The 20,024-nt window shown below is 31.1% G+C and overlaps 1 protein-coding gene across 1 annotated transcript; it reads left to right on the top strand.

Moving 5' to 3' along the window:
* The first annotated feature begins 15,383 nt into the window (after positions 1 to 15,383).
* LOC105794368 (MLP-like protein 43) lies at positions 15,384 to 16,177 on the top strand. The gene is made up of 2 exons (XM_012623519.2): positions 15,384 to 15,609; positions 15,680 to 16,177. The coding sequence occupies exons 1-2, from the start codon at positions 15,420 to 15,422 to the stop codon at positions 15,946 to 15,948; spliced, it is 459 nt and encodes a 152-aa protein (XP_012478973.1). The 5' UTR covers positions 15,384 to 15,419; the 3' UTR covers positions 15,949 to 16,177.
* Positions 16,178 to 20,024: the final 3,847 nt, after the last annotated feature.

Raw genomic sequence — 20,024 nt, 5'->3', positions numbered from 1 at the left:
GAGTATTGTGATATAACCTTAAATGTTATGTGATTATATGTGTAATGTGATATATGCTTAAAACTGTATATGATTACCATGTAAATAAACTAGTAAATATTGCACAAGTATAATTTGACACTAAAGTTAGAACTGTTGAGGTTGTGCTATATGGTTGTTTCGTTAATGCTTGATGAACTGTTTTCATGGTACTTGTTCTAGACATTTGTTGAGCTTATTAAGCTCACCCACTCCTTTTAAAACCTTTCAAAGTAGTTAAGTTCTAGTGTGAGCGGTTTGATTCTGATGGGTGATCCAAGAAAGTCCATTTCATTTTTCGTAAGTGTTTATTGTTTATTCAATTGTGTTTTGGGTCTAAGGCAATGTGGTAGAATTTTACTAATTTTTGCCATGATGTTTTGGATGTTTCCGTCGATTATTTGTTCCTAAGTTTATGAGATTTGTTTCATATTACATTGATTACTGCTAAGACTTACTTTCGATGTTTGAGACTATTACTATGGTTGCTTTGCTGTTTCTTTGTTGATGATATGATAGCATGATGAATTGGTACAAGTTGGAAAGACTTATATGCTTAAAAATGTTGTATTTTTCTGGTCTGAAGTAGAGGTATCGATCTTCGTGTTGTAAAAATGTTACATATGTGATTTTCAAATGTGTAGGAAGTCAGAATCGTAAATTGGTATCGATATCCTATCATGAGTATCGATACTAAGGGCAACTTTATCAATACTTTTACAAAAGTGTCGATAATTTCAAAGACTTTGGTTTTTTTACGAGAAATAGAATGCTAATTTTGTACTAATTTTCCATACGGTATCGGTATCGTGTAAGGAAAATATCAAAACCCATGTTTTAGTAATGATACCTACATAGTTAGTTTTGAGATTTTGCTAAATGGACCTTATGTATATTTAATTATTGTTATAAGACTATCTGATGTATGTTTAGCATGTTACAATGATAACTAAAGAGTAAGATTGACTTAAAACTTATACGAATACTAAAATTGAAGAAGTATCGTTTAGAATGAGCTTTTACTTGTTGTGTATGACATGAGATAGTGGTGCAGCCTCCTCATATTCGGGCTTGACGACCAGGCTGGGTATAGTATGTTACATTTGGTGGTATCAAAGCTCGAGATCTATTACAGTCAGACCTAGGTGATTATTGTATGTTTGTAGTATCAAATCTCATGAGTCTAAATTTCTCTTTTTTCTTGGAATTGTGATATAAATCTGTTTGAAATGTCTTTGATTGAATTGTATGTGGGGTAAGAATGGGAACACATTACCTTAAATCCTGAAGTTTTCTTGTAAGAATGAGACTTGGATCATCTCTTTGCCACTTATATCGCTTATTTGTTTGTATGTTTTAGATTAGATTTGATATGCCTTCTAGATGTGTTAGTGTGAGAACTAGTGCTCAAAAGGATGGTACATCCTATGCACCTCTAGTGTTGCCGCGTAGAGTGAACATACCTGATGAGGGTGTAGGCCCTCTGATGGAAGCTATGATAAGAGCTTTTCAACAGATTACTAGTGTTAACCTTGCTCCTGCACTTGCCAATCTTGCACTTATTAAACGTGGGTTGCCAATTGAATGTCTTCGGGCGTTGGGTGGAAAAGAATTTTCTATAGTGAAAGGTACTGATCCAACCATTGTTGAGTATTGGTTGGAAGGAGTTGATAGGATCCTCGAGCAAATGTCTTGTTCTGATGAGGAGAAGTTAGGTTGTGTTGTGTCAGTACTTGACAGCAAGGCGCATTGTTGAAGAATACAGTTAGGAGAGGTACTATTTCTAATAGATTGACTTGGAATCACTTCCTTGAGGTCTTTCAGAGGAAGTTTATGGGTGAGCAGTATATGGAGGCTCGTAAGCGTGAGTTTTTGAATTTGGTTCAAGAAGATTTTTCAGTGGTTGATTATGAGGCTGAGTTTGGGACTTAGTCAGTATGCTCTTGAGATGATACTTTTTGAGAGGGACCGATATAAGAGGTTCCGATTTGGGCTTATCGGAAGATCCAGTTTTACTTAATAGCATAGAATGTAGATATGTTTGATGAGTTAGTTGAAAGAGCTAAGGTAATTGAGGATACCTTAGTTGAGCCGCCTCATTCTGTGGTTACCGATTCTAGTAAGAGAGCTTTTGATGGTGTATCTAGACGACCGTCTAAGAGAAGACATGATATTTAGGGTTCTGATGGAAGTGCACGACACAAGTTATGACCAAGTCAGTCTAGGCAACAAGATAGTGTTGTAGTTAGTACTAGTAGTTCATCGGGTGGTTCTAGATGGCAACTTTGTGTACATTGTGAGCATAGGCATTCGGTTGAATGTCATAAGTTGACAGGTGGTTGTTTTAAGTGTGGTTCGAAGGAACATTTTCTGAGGGATTGTCCAAATAGAGTGAAGGCTTCATAGGCTCAGAGTTCTGCAATAGTATCCGCGCCTGCTAGAGGCCTTGGTCGTGGTAGAGGCAATGGGAGACTAGTTGAGCAGCAAGTTGTTGCTCATACTGTTGCTTTACAGGTTAAGTCTGGAGGTTTAGCTCGGGTTTATACTATTAGGGAGCCATAGGATCAAGATTCGAACGTTGAGATTGCGGGTATTTTTTCTTATGATCACTTCCTTTATTTTTATTAGTAGAATTAGGTTTTACGCCTACGTAAATTTTGAAAGATTTAGCTAATAAGTGGAGAATCTCGATAGAAACTATTGAATTAGGAAAAATGGTTATGAGTTCTTTAGACGAGAGTGTCGTGGTGAGTAGAGAAAAATGTTAGCAAGTTACTGTAGAATAAGTTTGTGGTAGTGAATAGGATCATTAAGAAAAGCAATAGAAAATTAGAGAGAATAGGAGTCAGAGTGTGCAAGAAAAGTTTGATAGTTAGTTTAAAATTAGAAATAGTATATTTTGTGATTCAAAAAGTGACATATTAGCAGGAAATTTTGAGGATGAAATTCTTTTTAGAATGAGAGATTTGTAACACCTCAAAATAGGGCCTAAGAGTTTTAAAGGCATTTTAGGGATTTTAGCCTTAGAGTGTTCGGAATTTTACGACATGTTTTATCAGTAATGTTTTTTACTATAGTTTTTAGAAAATTAAATCAATTTCTGAAAAAGAGTTTTAAATTCCTTTAAATTGTAAAGTAGGACTAATTTGTAAAATAGTCAAGACTTAGAGTTTTTAAGTGGCAATTAGACCAAATTTTAAAATCCAACCTAAAACCCCCTATTTATAGCTCTATTTTCATGTTAATCTTCTCCATCTTCATGCTTTAGCCGTCCCTTGCTCTCAAAGCTCCTCTCTTCCACTTTTTGTTCTTCAAACATTAATTCAATTGATTTCTATCATTCCCAAAGCATTAAATCTTCATAAACCTTCAAGCAAACAACTTAAAATTCCATAGATTTCATCATCATATTCGCGTGGGTTTTTCGGGTTTTCGAAAAAAGTCCATTTTTCTTCCAACTAAGGTAACCATTCATCTTTCTATTAGTTTTTAATGCTATCTAGTCTTTTAACAGGAATTTTTAGTCATTAAATCAAATGATTTTAATAAAAGCCAAAAATTAGGTCGTTAATGGTGAATTTGGGGATTTAGAGTAAAAATATGGTTTCAAAGTGTTTTTCAACTTTTTTTAACATGATTGGAAGGTTTCTAAACTTACTTTTAAGGATCGCTAAAGATTTCTTGAGTTTTTAATGAATTTTCGTTAAAATTGCCACAAACATGTCGAAAAATTTGCAACCATGAATTGGGTGTTTTTGTGTAATTTAAAGGTTGGGAATTAGTTGTAGGTGAATTTGATGCGATCCCAGCCGCATGATGTTATGACACAACTCAACGACATCGAGATTGGCCCAAACTCGAGGGGGCCAAGTGCAAAATGAAGTTTTTAATTTTAGTTTGTTAATTTGGTTGCTGGAATAAGGACTTTAATTCATTTACTTTTGTGTCTTTAATTATGTTTTAGTTTGAACATCATTAATATCCATCTTTAATTAATGTCCTGTATTATTAATCTACATCTCTTAACTATAACATGCATTATGTAACTCCCATGTTAGTTTAAGTCGCATCATTAAATTAAGTCATGCATTAAGTAACTCATTTGTTCATTTAGTTTTCATCTTAAACCTTGCATTTAAGCATCTTAGTTGTTTAATATGTTTGAGTTTGTTTATATAAGTATGTTATTTAATTGGTTGTTACATTTTAATGCATAAATTAAAGTGTGTTTATCTTCATTTTGAATAAGGTAATTTAAGTTGCATGTTCAATTAATTTGTGTGCATGAGTGTTATTAAATATGTTGTTTTTATTAGTGTTTTAAGTTACTATTTAATCTTAAATATCTATTTTTCAGGTGAATTTTCATATGATTAAAGACTCTTCAAATTTGGACAGTTTCAAATCTTTTAAAAGAACATTAAGGAGGTTGTTTAATGGACCAAAAGACACTCTTCAAGTATGAACATTTTTGGAGTCTTAAGTCTTCATCATGGTGCCATTTAAGAGGATGTTACACAAGCTTTTATCATGTGGTTAAAAGGGGCTTAAGAGACATCAATCAAAGACATTAAGGATGCTTAAAGTCTTCAATAAGGAGAATTGACATGCCTTTTCAACTACATCAGGTTGCAATGAAGAGACATGACTCATTGGCTTCCTTACATGAGTTTAATATGAAATTAAAGCTTATAATAACATTATTTAATTGTTGAAGGTGAAAGGTCACAAATAGGCATTTGAACAGTCATAATAATACCTATAAATAGTTTGTAATAAGACATTGTTTTAGGGTAGATAACTTTTGAATTTTGATCAAATTTTATGAACTTTGTGTTCTTGAGTGAGTTTATCTCCTCTCCAAATTTTGTACAAGTCTCGTTGACTTATCTAGAGTGCTAGTGGCATCTCCCGACTTATTTCTGAACTTATCACCGTAACCCGGTGTGGCGTTCAATAACCTTCTATTTTGCAAAACCATCTTAGACGATATAGGAATCGGGGTGACACTTTTTAGTGTTGAATCATTCCTGAAGTTTGAGTTTGATTATCCATTCCCACCATTTATCTTAAAACTTGTTTGTCTTTATTTTATCCTTAAGCTGAGCCATCAAACACACCACCTCCTTTGTTTTCTATCCTAAGCCGAACCTACCAACATTATAACCACCCATCTAAACCCCTTGAAAGCTTCCGCAACCCTTAGCCTAAATCACCCGTTTTCGACAACTCTAACTACTCCTCGTTGAGGATCGGACGAACTTTGTGAAACGACTCGACTCACTCGGGCCGGATAGTATCAGAATTATAAGATGAACAAAATTCATTTTAGATGGAAAGATTAAGTATAGACCGAGATATTCAAATTTTAAGTTTTCTATGTCAAAGGTTTCGGTCAAAAGAGAACCTAGCCTAGGCTTGTGTTATTAGATTTTTTTATGTGAGTCTTTCACTGAATATTGATTGTGTCATTGTGTGATTTACTTTGTTGAAGCATTGGAATCGATAGGACCTTCTACGAGTAGAGACAAAGGCAAGGAAAAGCTAGTTTGAACTTTTAGCTTTTTGACGAAAGCGTAATATGTGAGTGTTTGGATTAATTGCTTGTGGAAATAATTCAATGCATTATTTGAGAATTTAGTAGTAGCCTAGACCCTTGTGGAAATAATTCAATGCATTATTTGAGAATTTAGTAGTAGCCTAGACCCCTACTCTAAATTCCAAGTGTAAGCTGTCTCATACCTATGTTATCTTGTGAACTATGTGCTTATGTATTTGTGAATATGTGAACTGAGATGAGATACTATAACATGTGATATGTGGTTATGATAACTGTTGTGAAAATGCAAATGTGTACATGTTATATATATGTTAAATGTTAGTGACAGTGTTTTGCTAAAAATAAAAATATGCAGTGATAGTGCACGGATAATTGGTAAGTGATATGTGTTTGATTTTAGATATTTTTTCCTTGTGATCTTAAAACCCTTAGATATAGTTGGCATGCCATAGGATTGTGAGTACTCACCTATATGTACAGTGATTTTAGGCATTGAGACCCTGGGACATGTTGGAGGGATAAGGGAATGTGAACTAAGCTCTATTCAAAAGGACATGTGAGGGGAAATAAGTAGAGTGTTAGCTTTATGCTTCACTTTTGGGACGTGTTTGACTCTATAAGTCTATGTGGTGTGTTGGAGATCCATGTATCCGATGAGTGATGATAGAGCTCACTTTTATGTTTCATAGCTCAAGTGTCGATTTATCTATAAACATGTTTTTGAGTATTGTGATATATGCTTGAATTTTATGTGATTATATGAGTATTGTGGTATATGCTTAAATGTTATATGATTATATGAGTATTGTGACATATCCTTAAATGTTATGTGATTATATGTGTAATGTGATATATGCTTAAAAATGAACATGTAAATGAACTTGTAAATAATGCACGAGTAAGTATAACATGACATTAGAGTTGGAACTGTTGAGGTTGTGTTGTATAGTTGTTTCGTTAATGCCTGATGACTTGTTTGCATGGTAGTTTTTCTAGACATTCATTGAGCATATTAAGCTCACCTACTCCTTTTATACCCTTTTAGAGTAGTTAAGTGTTGCCGGTGTGAGTGATGTGGTTTCGAGGGGTGAACCAAGCAAGTCCATTTCACTTTTCGTAGGTGCTTAGTGTTTATTTACTTATGTTTTGGGAATAAGGAAATGTGGTAGACTTTTAATGATATTTGTCATGATGTTTTGGACGCTTCCATGGATTATTTGTTCCTAAGTTTATCAGATTCATTTTGTATTACGTTGATTATTACTCAGATTTACTTTCGATGTTTGAGACTATTACTACGACAATTTTTTATGTTTATTTGATGATGATAAGATAGCATGATGAATTGGTACAAGTTGGAATGACTTATATGCTTAAAAATGTTGTATCTTTCTGGTATGAAGCAGATGTAACAATATTCATGTTGTAAAAATGATACCTTTGTTATTTTGAAATGTGCATGAAGTCAGAATCGTAAATTGGTATCAATACCCTACCACAAGTATTGATACTTAGGGTAATTTTATCGATACTTCTACAAAGGTACTGATAATATCCGAGACTTTGGTTTCTTTTACAAGAAACAGAATGCTGATTTGGTGTCGGTTGTCCATACGATATCAATACTGTGTAAGGAAAATATCGATACTCAGGTTCTAGTATCAATACCTACGTAGTTAGTTTTGAGATTTTGCTAAATGGACCTTATGAATATTTAATTATTATTATAAGACTATTTTGATGTATGTTTAGCATGTAACGTTGATAACTAAATAGTAAGATTGACTTAAAACCTATATGAATACTAAAATGGAAGACGTATCATTTAGAATGAGTTTTTACTTGTTCTGTATGATATGATATGGTGGTGTGGCATCCTGATATTCGAGCTTGGTGACCAGGCCGGGTATAGGGTGTTATAAAACAAGTGGGAGACTATTGATCTAATGCTCTGTGTGTAGTATATTCATTTGTAAACTTGTAATTTTTTTGACAGATTGGTTAATAAAACAAATTCATTGATTATATTAATATACTTTGCATACTTATCCTCATGTGGTTTTTGAACATAAAGAAAAATAGAAAGCAAATGTTGTTCATTGGTTGTCTAATGTTTAAACTAATACTAAGCGATATTACATGGTCGGATCGTAATGCAGAAAGACAACTTATATTAGTAGACGAACCTAAACATGTCCTTAGTCTAATCAAAAATGAGCAAACTAATTGAAAGACTAATATGCTGACCTGCTGTCAAATGTAGTAGTTAATTTGGGTCAATTTCGCACTTAAGGAGTTTATTTTCTAAGAAATTTAAGATGTTATATGTTATTTTCAATAATTAGGCCTTAGGATAGAAAGTTAATAAAAATAAATGTTTTTAACACATTTTGCAGGTGTTGTGACTCAATAGGCCGACATGGGCCTTAGGTTGTGCTAATTGCTTTAATTGAGTGTGTAGGATGGAGACACAAGCTTCCTGGGACATCAAAGCCCCAAACGAATGACACAAGGCAATTTTTTTTGTTTTATGTCGTGCCACGCTAGGGGTGTGGCATGGCACACGTTGACTTGCTGCCCAAGTTCACTCGGTATTTTCGTCCATGCAATCAAACTTATACAAAGGCCTAAGACGTGTTGAAAACCTAATTTGGGCTGCCAACAGCTCTATAAATAAGACATTAGGGATTGAATGTAATCAAGTCGTGCTAGACACCTTCAAAAACCCTCGTAGTTTAGGATTAGTTTTGGTTTATTTTCTTTTTGGCTTTTTAGATACTTTCTTGTTTTTCTTGAATCAGTTTTGATTCAAGGACTTGTTTACTTAATTAAAAAATTTATTTTATATTTTCCTTTGTATTTATTTTATTTCGTTATTCCAGTCAAGAGATTTGCTACTCCGTTATCCATTTGATAGTAACCCACAATTATTCATATCTCTTTTTTTTCTCTGAATCAGTCGTGTTTCTCACATGGTTTATTCAATCGAAGCTGAGATTATGAATAACATGAGTGGCTACATCCCTTATGGGAGATTAACGAGTGGATGAGATGTGACTAACGGAGGATTTGAGATTTCTCGAGATGAGTTAGTTGGTATAAAATATATGTTCTTAAATTGTTAGGCTTGACAACCTTAATAAGTTATCATAGGGTTGATAAGATCGGAAGATAAGTCAAACAAAGTAAATTATAATTTATTCTGGTTGAGAAAGTGATGTATGAAGATAAGCAAGTATCAACCAATAGATTAAGTTAATTAGAGTCGGGAGGTAATAATTGTTTAATCCATGACTAATCCACTTTAGACCCCCAATCTAAAGTTAGTTGCAAACCCTAAAGCAAGTTAATCTTCCTGATTGGTTATCTGTTTAATTCATTTGTTTATCTTTATTTATTTATTTATTTATTTATTTTAGTTATTTATTTTTAGTCCTCTTAATTTATTTTATGATCCATCGTAATATAGGAATTAACTATTACTGCTTAGACTTAGTATTGTAAAAAGTATTTTCATTATTTGTTCCATCCTCCCTTGGGTACGATTCTCGGAATACTTTCGGTATTTCATTGTACAACTATATTACAATTTGACCCCTGCACTTGCAGACACCGTCGTTCTTAATTATGATGTTTTGGTGTTATATTTATTTTATAAATGATAACTCGTTTATAGGCGGTCATTTGTCGTCTATCAAGCCCAATTTGGGAGATGTCTTGTCTTGGGAATCGGAGCGAATAACTCCCAGAAGATAGAGATATAGATATGACTGATTAGAATGACAGTACATCAGAATGGACCCAAGAAGAATAGATCCTAAATCAGTTTATGGATTTATTCACTTGTGACGTTCATAGTGTGGCATACTTAAATCCTGAGTGGATGATAGACTATGTATTCATAACTCGTATACTTTGATGTAAGTAAAAGCTTGAGTTCAAATAGATAAGGAAATGAAAGTTGGTGCGTTAGGTATACGACTTCTTCAGTATGTAGCGTCATTCACAGTAGTGGAATTCATAGTCCGGGACATGGGTAAACGAGATCCTCTCATTGGCATTACATGGTTGATGAAAAGTAAAACATGGCCACAGGTCGTTCGTCTTTGTGATGAATGACTTGATTACTATTTGATAGTAACTGACTTTTCATGAAGAAAGATATAATGGTTACCATGAGATAAAATAGGATTATATTGAGAGAACGGATATTACCCCAAAGAGATTAAGGATATTCTATGAGGGTAACACACTTATGACAAGGTTATTGGATGAGCACCGATCAAGTTATTTTCGTAATGGTATGCAGTTGGGGAGAGCTTAGTCACGATACTATATTGGAATGGCTTCGTGACTAAATGAGTTTATAATTAATAGGTAAAAAGTTAGAACTTAATTATAAATCATTTGAGCCCCAATTGCATATGTCTAATCGATCCCTCCGCTAGCTTGTTGAAATCATAAATGAATTGCAGGTTAAATCAAATGAAAAAAAAAATGGATAGAAATGGTGAAAATGGAGAAATAGGAAACATTTGGAAATGATTATGGTTTTCTCAAAAATGAAAATTAAAATAGAGAAATCGAATCATTTGGAAATGAATGTGGTTTTCTCCAAAATGAAAATGACATGAAAATGAATTTATATTTTTCGAATTAAATGAAGCTTAAAAATGTAAATAAATCATTTGGTCATAGTGAACTATTGAATGTAGAAATATTAAATATATTTTATTATAGATTCTTTTACGGTAAAGTCATCATGATATTAACGGAATTAGAACTGGGTTGAGAAGATTATTTAATTGGAAAAAAATATTGAGATGTTTATTTTGGGAAATAGAAAAACGAATATCTGGTTGGATCGAATTATCAAGTACTAGGTTAAAAGTCCAGGAAATACTTGTAATTGGACTCAATATGAAAGAAGCAAAAAAAGCCTCTCGTGTTAATGAAGGGGATGACAAACCCTAGTATTATTAACTAGGGTTGTCTCTCCCTATACTTCTAGTTAGACTAGGAAATCATTTTTCTAGTTGAAATAAACTTCTGCAACTCAACAAGGGTTCTACTTCTTCTCCTATAAGTAGATGGCACAGATAGGGTTAAGAACACAAATTTAAAATATTGTTACTCTAGCCGGAAATAGAGAAAAATTATTTTCAACTATCAAATCTATTTTCCCGAATAACAATTTTTGTCGATTTTTATTGACAAGGGATTTTTCTTTTTCACACTTAAACAAAAAAAAATCATTTTTGGTTCTGTGTTTGATTTGAATCATTTAAGCTCACACTCGAAGTAGTTCATGGTACGAGAATAGTGGAGAAGGTTGTTCGGTTGAAAGTCGGGAACGATAAGGATCCGTCTATCTTAAAACACTGGTGTGAATTTGGTTAAGGATTTATTGCTATAATTATCACAAACAAACTCGGTTTTAAATTATTTTCTACTATGCAAGAAAACTATTTTTAAACTAGACTTTTTCCAACTTGGAGATGTCAATGGAAGGGTAAGTTGGTGATGGTTTTGGCAAAGGTGGGCAAAGGGTTAGATGTTCATTGGCTGCAGGTTGGATTAGGGAAAGGGCAATGTGTATGCAAGGCATTCAGATTGATGGCTTCATGCAGCGGCTATAGCAAGCAAGTTGTCTACTATTAGTGGTGGTGTAGCAGTGTGTCAACTGAGGGGTTGCTAACAATGTAGGCTCAACAATGATGATGTTTAGTGGATTTGATTTTAGTTCTAGAGGCTGACCTTACTTTATCATAACCAGCTAATTTTTTTTGTTCCTTGGTAGGCCCCGAGCTAACTAAAATAATATTGGTCCAAAACTTAATCAAAACATGGACAGCATTCCATCACTACACATGTTGCACTAATTGCTACACCAATCTCTCAAAATTCATTGTCTTCAGAACATGAAGTGTGAGATCGTCCTCCTCTATTGCTACATCAGTAAGAGCAAGCAAGTTCATAAACTATATTTTTTTCCATATTTTTTAAGTATTTACCAATTGACCTATCTTCATGCTTGGTCTGTTAATTTATTTTTAAGATCCAAAGTCTGTTAATTTATTTTTAAGATCCAAACTATCAATCAAGTTCTAATGGCATACATATGAATTCCTCTTCAAAAGTCTTTAATGAGACTATGAAAGGCATTATTGATTCTGAATTAGAAGCAAAGATTGCATGAAGAATATAACATTTAACATAAGTACAATGTGCAGAAAAATACTTGCCTGAGTGAATTAAGACACATGTAAAAAAAAATCAAAGAAAAATTATTTATTATATGTAATAAACTAGGCTTTAATAAATTCCATTTAATCAAAGAAAATATTTGTCTAGATTTAGGGATAAAATATTTTGACTTTAATGAAATGGTGCTTAAACATCTTGTCAAACATCCATTTGAAATGGGTTCAAACTAAGTGACCCCCATCCCTTACTAGAGCTGCAAAATAGGCAAGCTCATGTTTCTCGGGCTCGGATTAGCTCGAGCTCAGGTTTTCTCGAGCTCGGGCTTTTTCAAGCTCGTATTTGTTATGGACTCAGATTTTCTCGGGCTTGGGTCCTTTCAAACTCAAATTTTTTCGAGCTCAAATTTTTCGGATTCGGGTTCGAATTGAGTTAGTTGGGCTCTAATGGATTCAAATAATTTTGAATTTTATAAGTTATAAATATTTTAATTTCAAATGTAAAATTCATTTTACTTTCATACGATAACAACGTAATTTAAATTTGTCTTATAAAAAGCATAAATTATATATATTTGACAAAAATATTTTATATAAAATAATTAAAGTGCTTATTGTATGTAAAATTTATTACTCTATAATATTATATGATTAACAAAAATATCTTTTATTGTTCATTATTATATTATATTGTCAATTGAATAACTTTTTTTATCTTTCTTATTAAATTTATAAACTTGATACTCATATTCTAAAATATTTATTTTAAAACCCAAATATATTATACTAAGTCCAAACCCAAAATAACATATTCATTATTACTCAAACTCAATATAAACTAATTATGTATAGCCGAATCTCAAGTCCCAAAATAAAAAGAAACTAAACTCAATGCCCAAATACAATTTGTAAAAGTTAAGCCTAATTCAAAATCTAATTTAATAAAAATAATATTCTATTAAGATATTAAATTATTAAATTATTAATAATATTTTATGATTTTCTATTTATAATTATAAACATGTATTTTAATATACTAAATTACACTTGACTATTGATGATATATCTTTTATTATAATTTATAATATAATAATAGTTATATAATTAATACTTATAAAATATATTATTTTATTATATAATATTATATCACATACTATAATAGTAGATTAATACATAATATGTTAATTATTATCATATATATTATTGTTTATTATTATACTAGTTGAAATATGCTCGAGTCCCTATACTCTTTCTATATTTGAAAGTTAACTCTCCTATTATATTATATAATACTATTTCATATAGTATATAACATATTAATAGTTTATATATATACATCAATGATTAAAACATTATAATATCATGTAATATTACATATTTTATTATAATCTATAATATAATAATAGTTATATATATAATAGCAGTACATTTATATATTATTGTTTATTACTATCTTGGTTGAAATATGCTCTAAGTCCCTATGTTTTTCGTAGATTTAAAAGTTAGCCTTCCTACTATATTATACAATGTTATATTATATCATATAGTATATAATATATTAATAATTTATATATATGCATCAATGATTATCATGTAATATTATATCTTTTGTTATAATATATATTATAATAATAGTTCTATATGTATTAATATTTTTAGTAATAGTTATACATTATTTTATGTATTAGTAATATAGAAATTTAGTATACTAGTTTTCACTAATAGTTATATAATATATTATTACATTACCGTTAAAGTTTAATTTTATAGATTTTAAGTTGATTGAATCTTAGCTCGATTGGCATGGGCATTGTTACCAATGCAGAAAGACATGGGTTGGAGTGCACTGAAGCACATTATCCTTCTATTTATGGGTTGAGGAGGAGCTATGGGTAGTTCTAGATATTATGTTAAAAAGAATATTATCTCATAACCTATAGTGAGATTATTCAAAAATATATATAGATTTTAATAACTATGAATTTTATATATTTACTATACATATATAATTATAGAATTAAAAGTATTTTATATTAAATTAATGTTTTTAAATATTTATTTCACTTTATAATTTAACATAAAAATATTATTAATTATTTTTTATTAATAAAATTTTAATATAAATATGCAAAGCTTATAAATTCATTTTTAAAAAATAAAAATTATCATTTATTTAATTTTTATTATTATTTTAAGTAATAACATAAAATTATATTACTTATTAATGTCTTTTACGGTTGTTCAGTTATAAATTCGGGCTCTAAATCGGATTTATCTCAAACCAAATCAATCTTGAACTTGAATCTGTTACGGGGTCGAACTTCTCTTATTCAAATTTTCTCTAATTTAAATTTTCTTGAATTCAAAGCTATTTTATCATATCTATCCCTAACCCTCAATATTGTATAAAATGCAAAGGAAAATGCTTTGATTACGGAGAGTTAGTTTTATTTGAAACTGTACTGTATTTATTTACGTAAATGTGGGTAAAAAACGTAAAAATGTGGGTAACTCACTTTACTATTAATAATTTGCAGCCTTGAGTAATTTCCCATTGCTAAAAAACGTAAAAATTAAAAGGTTTATATATATATATATATATGATGTTGTTTAAATTTAAATTACTTGAGCCCACCTAAGGTGTGTTACTTATTTATTATTTATATGCTTATTTCATATTCAGTTATTTGTAATATTGCTTGATCTGATAAAATGATTTAATTATATTTAAATTTTCTTTTAAAAGATTAATAAAATTATTGAAATTAAATTTCGCTCTACAATATCAAATCAAATCTAAATATATTGTTAGATTAAACTCGAAGCATCTCAATTGTGCACTACCCTATGGAAGAAAAATAACGGATTCTTATAGTGGATCTCTTTGTATGTTTTATTTGTTTTATTAAAAGTAGTACTCATACTTTTCTAGTATTTTTTATTTGATTAAAAGATGGATTCAGTTAACTTATTAATGTTTAAATTATTTATTATATCTTGATTTTTCACTTAAGTATATTCAAACCACATCCTCTAAATTGTTGTAACAGTAACGTGATCAACTAAATTAAAAGTCCGACAATTAATATTTATAATTTTTATTTTAATTCAAGTTGTTTCTAAGTTGATATATATATATATATGAAAATATATTTGAAGCATTGTTGGTGTATAAATCTTATATACCAGCAATGAATAATATAACATGATATAACATTAACAAATTAAACAAAAAAATTAGAGGACTTGTAAATAAATATTATTAATTATTAATTATTAATTATTAATTATTAATTATTTATAATTAATTATTATTCAATTATGTTTAAATAAAATTATTAGTATATATTTATAATTTTTTACTATTATTGTTGGTACTTATCCACCTGCATTTGAATTGTGATTACAAGTTGTATTTGGAGAATCCAACCCAATTAGGCTTTTAAAAAGGCGAAAAAGGAAAGTCCTTTGTTCCACAATGTTGAGCGAATCATCAACACGTCTACCTGTCAATCACACATTTCAAATGCAAATTTTTCTTTCCACACTCGGGAGGGGTTAACAATTAACCGTTCTTCTATATATGGCTATCCCCTAAGCACAACATTATCCCCCGAGTCCTTGCTACCAGACGATCCATGGCTCAAATTAGGAGGATGGATTGCAAGGTTGAGGTCAAGTCCTCAGCTGATAGGTTCTTTGATGCTTTCAACACCAAAGCTCACCTCATGCCAAAGATGTCCACTCGTCTTATTTCTGATGTAAAACTTCTTCAGGGTGATTGGAATTCTCTGGGATCTGTCAGAATATGGTATTATGCTTCCCAAGGTATTTACCTAAACAAATATTCCCATTTTTATTTTTATTTGTACATTCATGTTTTGCTGCTCTCTTTTAGGTAAGTCTGCGGCTTGTAAGGAAGTTCGAGAAAACGTGGACGAAAAGAACAGGACGATTGTTTACGGTATATTGGAGGGTGAAATCTCGAATTACTACAAGACCTGGAAGTCCACCCTTAATGTGACACCGAATGGAGAGGGAAGCTTGGCGAAATGGACCATCGAATATGAAAAGCAAAATGACCACGTCCCTGAGCCTCTCAACTACTGCGATTTCTACGCCATCTGGTCCAAGGATGTTGATGCTTACCTTCTCAATGCCAAATGAAATATATATACATAAAAATATATAAATAAATCAAAGCACTTAAAATTGTAAAATAAATTCGCTTTCTCTGTACGTACGAGAAAGCATGATTATGAAGCATGGTGTCGCAATAATGGCCGCTGGGTTTTCAAAACATTTGCCAAAGAGAGCTGAAAGAAAGGGGTTTGCATCTTTAAATGTGGACTGGCAAATGAGAATATATATAGCCATGCATTATTACTGCTTAAAATGATCTCTTTCTTTCCTTTTCGTTTCTGTTGGGAAAATGAAAGTCATTCTTGAAGCATACACGATGCTAAAATTGAATATTCATATATAACATACTGGAACATATCTAACCAGCAGCAGTTGAAAGCATATAAAACCTTCCTAACAATAATTAAAGCCATCAGCAAAAAAGCATAGAATTTCAATAAGCAAATCATCACATGCAAACCTAACTGGATGCTTCAACATATACAACAACAATGAAAGTAGCCGTAATCTACCAACATAATTAATCTTTGCAGATCAATTTCAGGAATTGAGCGTTACTGTTCTGCTCTATATTCTGATGAACAGAAGTCAAAAGTTTTCATGATCTTTTATATGCTTCTTGACACCATGAAACAACAATCATGGAATCGGCTTGATAAAAAAGAAAAAAGAAAAAACCATGGAATCCGATTCAATCTTTACTCATTTCTTAATTGGATTTTAGTTACGTAACAGTACTTAAAGTTTCATTCGGAACCATAAACATCGATATGCGCCTAATAGTGTATATAAAGCATATAAATTGCAGAATATTAGCATGAAAAGGACTAGCTCCCACTTGGCACTTGCACTTGCCCCTTTTATTCGTCTCCGATCGAGGGTCGCTGCGAACCATCCCAAAATGCTGTCGAGACATGAAATAGCAAGAAAAGTATCGACGCAAAGACCGCAGCTTCTCTGTGGCGTTTTCTATAATTTCCTCGCCAATACCATACACTCTTCAGCATTGTCTATTTGTTTTTTACGCTTATTAATAATAGGTTAAATTATTGTTTACCACTCTTTACTACACTCAACTTAGGATTCAGTTCATTTACTTCAATTTGAATATTTTTTCTTCCTACTATTATTAATGTTATGTATTAATCCAAATAATTAACACTCTTAAAAGTTCAAATAGTTAGCGGATATAATATTTTGTTTTTAAAAAAATCAAACTTAAATTGCTTATGTCAATTAAAATGTAAAGAAATGATTGTATTTTTAAAGTTGATTGTGTGAATAATGAAGGATTCAATTATCGTTGCATGAGATATAAAGAGGAGATTGTATATGCCAGTCAACTGAATCAGGGGAAAGGGGAAAGGGTCCACAAAGAGTTGGAGAAGATGGACACAACTTTCATGGTCTCCATCACCGATAGGAAAATAGAAAATTAATGTAGATGGTGGTCAGAATTTGGAATATGGAATAAGTATGGCTGGTGGTGTGATCCGAGATGTAGATGGTTTGTGGTGTCTGGGATTTGCAAGTAATATAGGGTTGTGTAGAACTCTAGGGCATACTTGATGGTCTTGAACGGTATTGGAAGCTTGGTTGTTGAGATATGTTGTTAGAATCAGATTATTTGGAAGCGTTGCACCATATTGAGGGGAACCTGATAATTAATCAACCAGAATCACACGTCGTAAATGTGATTCGAGATTTGTTGACGCATGATTGGAATGCTCGTTTAACTCATGTGTATCGTGAATGCAATAAGTTGGTTGATTATTTAGCGAAGGCTGCAGCTTTCACCTTTAGTCTTAACTCCCTGATTTTACTATGAATATGCTGCGTGAAGACCTTGCCGATTTATCTATTCCTAGATTAATTATTATGTAATACTCTAGAATGCTATTTCTTTTAGTAAAGAAATTTTTACCCAATTTGATAGCTCGACTTTCATTTCCTCCATCATATTGGTACTTTGTGTTTATTTTCTTTAAAAAAAATGATGTGGCAAATAAGTAATCAATAAAAGCCTGCTAGGTGTTCAAAATACAACCTCCAAATCAACTACACCAAAACAGGCTTTTAGCGGCGCTTTTTTAGGCCTTTAGCGGCGCTTTTATAAGTGCCGGAAAAAACGCCGCTAAAGAATGCGTCGCTAAAGGCCAAGACCTTTAGCGGCACTTTTCCCACAAACGTCGCTAAAGACCAGGACCTTTAGCGGCGCTTTTGCCACAAACGCCGCTAAAGACCGGGACCTTTAGCGGTGCTTTTCCCACAAACGCCGCTAAAGACCATGTCCTTTAGCGGCGCTTTTACCATAAACGCCGCTATAGACCATGACTTTTTAGCGACGCTTCTGTCACAAACACCGCTAAAGAACAAACCTTTAGCGACGCTTATTGCAAAAACGCCGCTAAAAATATAACCTTTAAAAAAAATTATTTTAATCAAATAATATTTATTTTTATGATAATATTATATTATGTTTTATTTTTAAATTTGAACTTTAAATATACTTTTAAGGATAAATAAAAATATTATTTAAATTAAATTTTCTATGAAAATTTTAACTTTAAAACTAAATATAAAAATTAATGAATTTAATTTTAGAATTTAAAATAATAAATTAATAACACAATTAAAATTCAAAAGTTAGAACTCAAGTTGTCATAAATATTAAAGTAAAAATAAAAATTTAGAATCAAAACTAAAATAAATAATACATATGAAAAATTAAAACACAGAGAGTAACGAAAAATTAAACACCACACATAAAATTACACAGACAGTAACAAAAAATTAAACACCATACATAAAATTTATCAAATTAGTTAAAAAATACATGGTGCAGCTAGGGGTGAGCAAAATTCGATTCGACTCGAAAAAATCGAAAAAAAAAATTTGAATTTCGAGTTAAACGAATCGAGTTATTCGAGTTAATCGAGTTATTCGAATCAACTCGATTTTTTTTTTAATTTCGAGTTCGAATCGAGTTGAGTTTTCGAATTCGAATAACTCGAATAATTCGAATAATTCGAATATCAAACTATAATATTTTACATTTTTACCCCAAACTCCCAAGCCTTTTTACTTTTCCCTCAAAACTTTTACTCCTTTCCACTTTCCCCCCAAAACTTTTACTCCCCTCCCCTCCCAACCCCCCAATCTACCCAAAATCCATTTCGCACCAAAATTTCTCTCCCATTTATTTTTTCTCAAAATTTTACTCCCAAAAACCCTCAAAACCTTTTATTTTCCCCCAAAATTTTTACTCCCTCCCACTTTTCCACTAAAACTTTTATTCCCTTCCCATCCCACCTCCCATTTATCCCAAACCCTCCCCCCTCCAATTTTTTTAATATTTTCTCTCCAAAATTTGACTCCCCTATTTACTTTCCCTCAAACTTTTATTCCCCAAAACTTTTATTTTTCCCTAAACTTTTACTTCTCACCCTTTACTCTCAAATAAAAATCAAAATTATCCAAAAAATCACTAAACATAAATAGTAATAATTTTATTTATATCTACTATTTATATTATTAAATTAAATTTCACATTTTATATTATTTATATTATTGAATTGCTTAGTCATATTAAATATTTATATTAAAATTGAATTATTAATTATGCCATAAAATATTCGTGTTAAAATTTTATATTAGTATTAATTTCACATTTTATTTTTAAAATAACTTTTATTAAAAATCATATTTTTATATTTAATATATTTTTAATTCTAAAATACATAGTGACAAGAATCAAGATAATTAAAACAACTAAGCAAGCAAAGAAGCTAACCAATATATAAAAATTAATAAATAAATTATGAAGTGATGAAAGCTAATAAAAAATTTGATTAATGTGGACAAATTTTATTACGATGGGTGACAATGGTTATAAGGACCCAAAATTATTTTTTTAAATTTAACTCGAACAAATATATTCGATTAGATTCGATTCGAATTCCATCTTACTCTACTCGATTCGAAAAAATTTCAAATAAAGTTAGGTTGATAAAATGAGATTCGAAAACTCAATTAACTCGAAAATTTTCGATTCGATTCGATTCGATCGAATGCTCACCCCTAGGTGCAGCCATGCAATA

Source organism: Gossypium raimondii, chromosome 3, assembly GCF_025698545.1.
Source record: "Gossypium raimondii isolate GPD5lz chromosome 3, ASM2569854v1, whole genome shotgun sequence".
Lineage (NCBI taxonomy): Eukaryota > Viridiplantae > Streptophyta > Magnoliopsida > Malvales > Malvaceae > Gossypium > Gossypium raimondii.
This window is presented reverse-complemented; position numbering and strand designations above follow the sequence as displayed.

Excerpts from the sequence above, each read along its gene's own strand:
- LOC105794368 (XM_012623519.2), top strand. The coding sequence starts at position 15,420 with ATGGCTCAAATTAGGAGGATGGATTGCAAGGTTGAGGTCAAGTCCTCA. Across the intron at positions 15,610-15,679 it reads ATGGTATTATGCTTCCCAAG|GTAAGTCTGCGGCTTGTAAG; the intron begins GTATTTACCTAA and ends GCTCTCTTTTAG.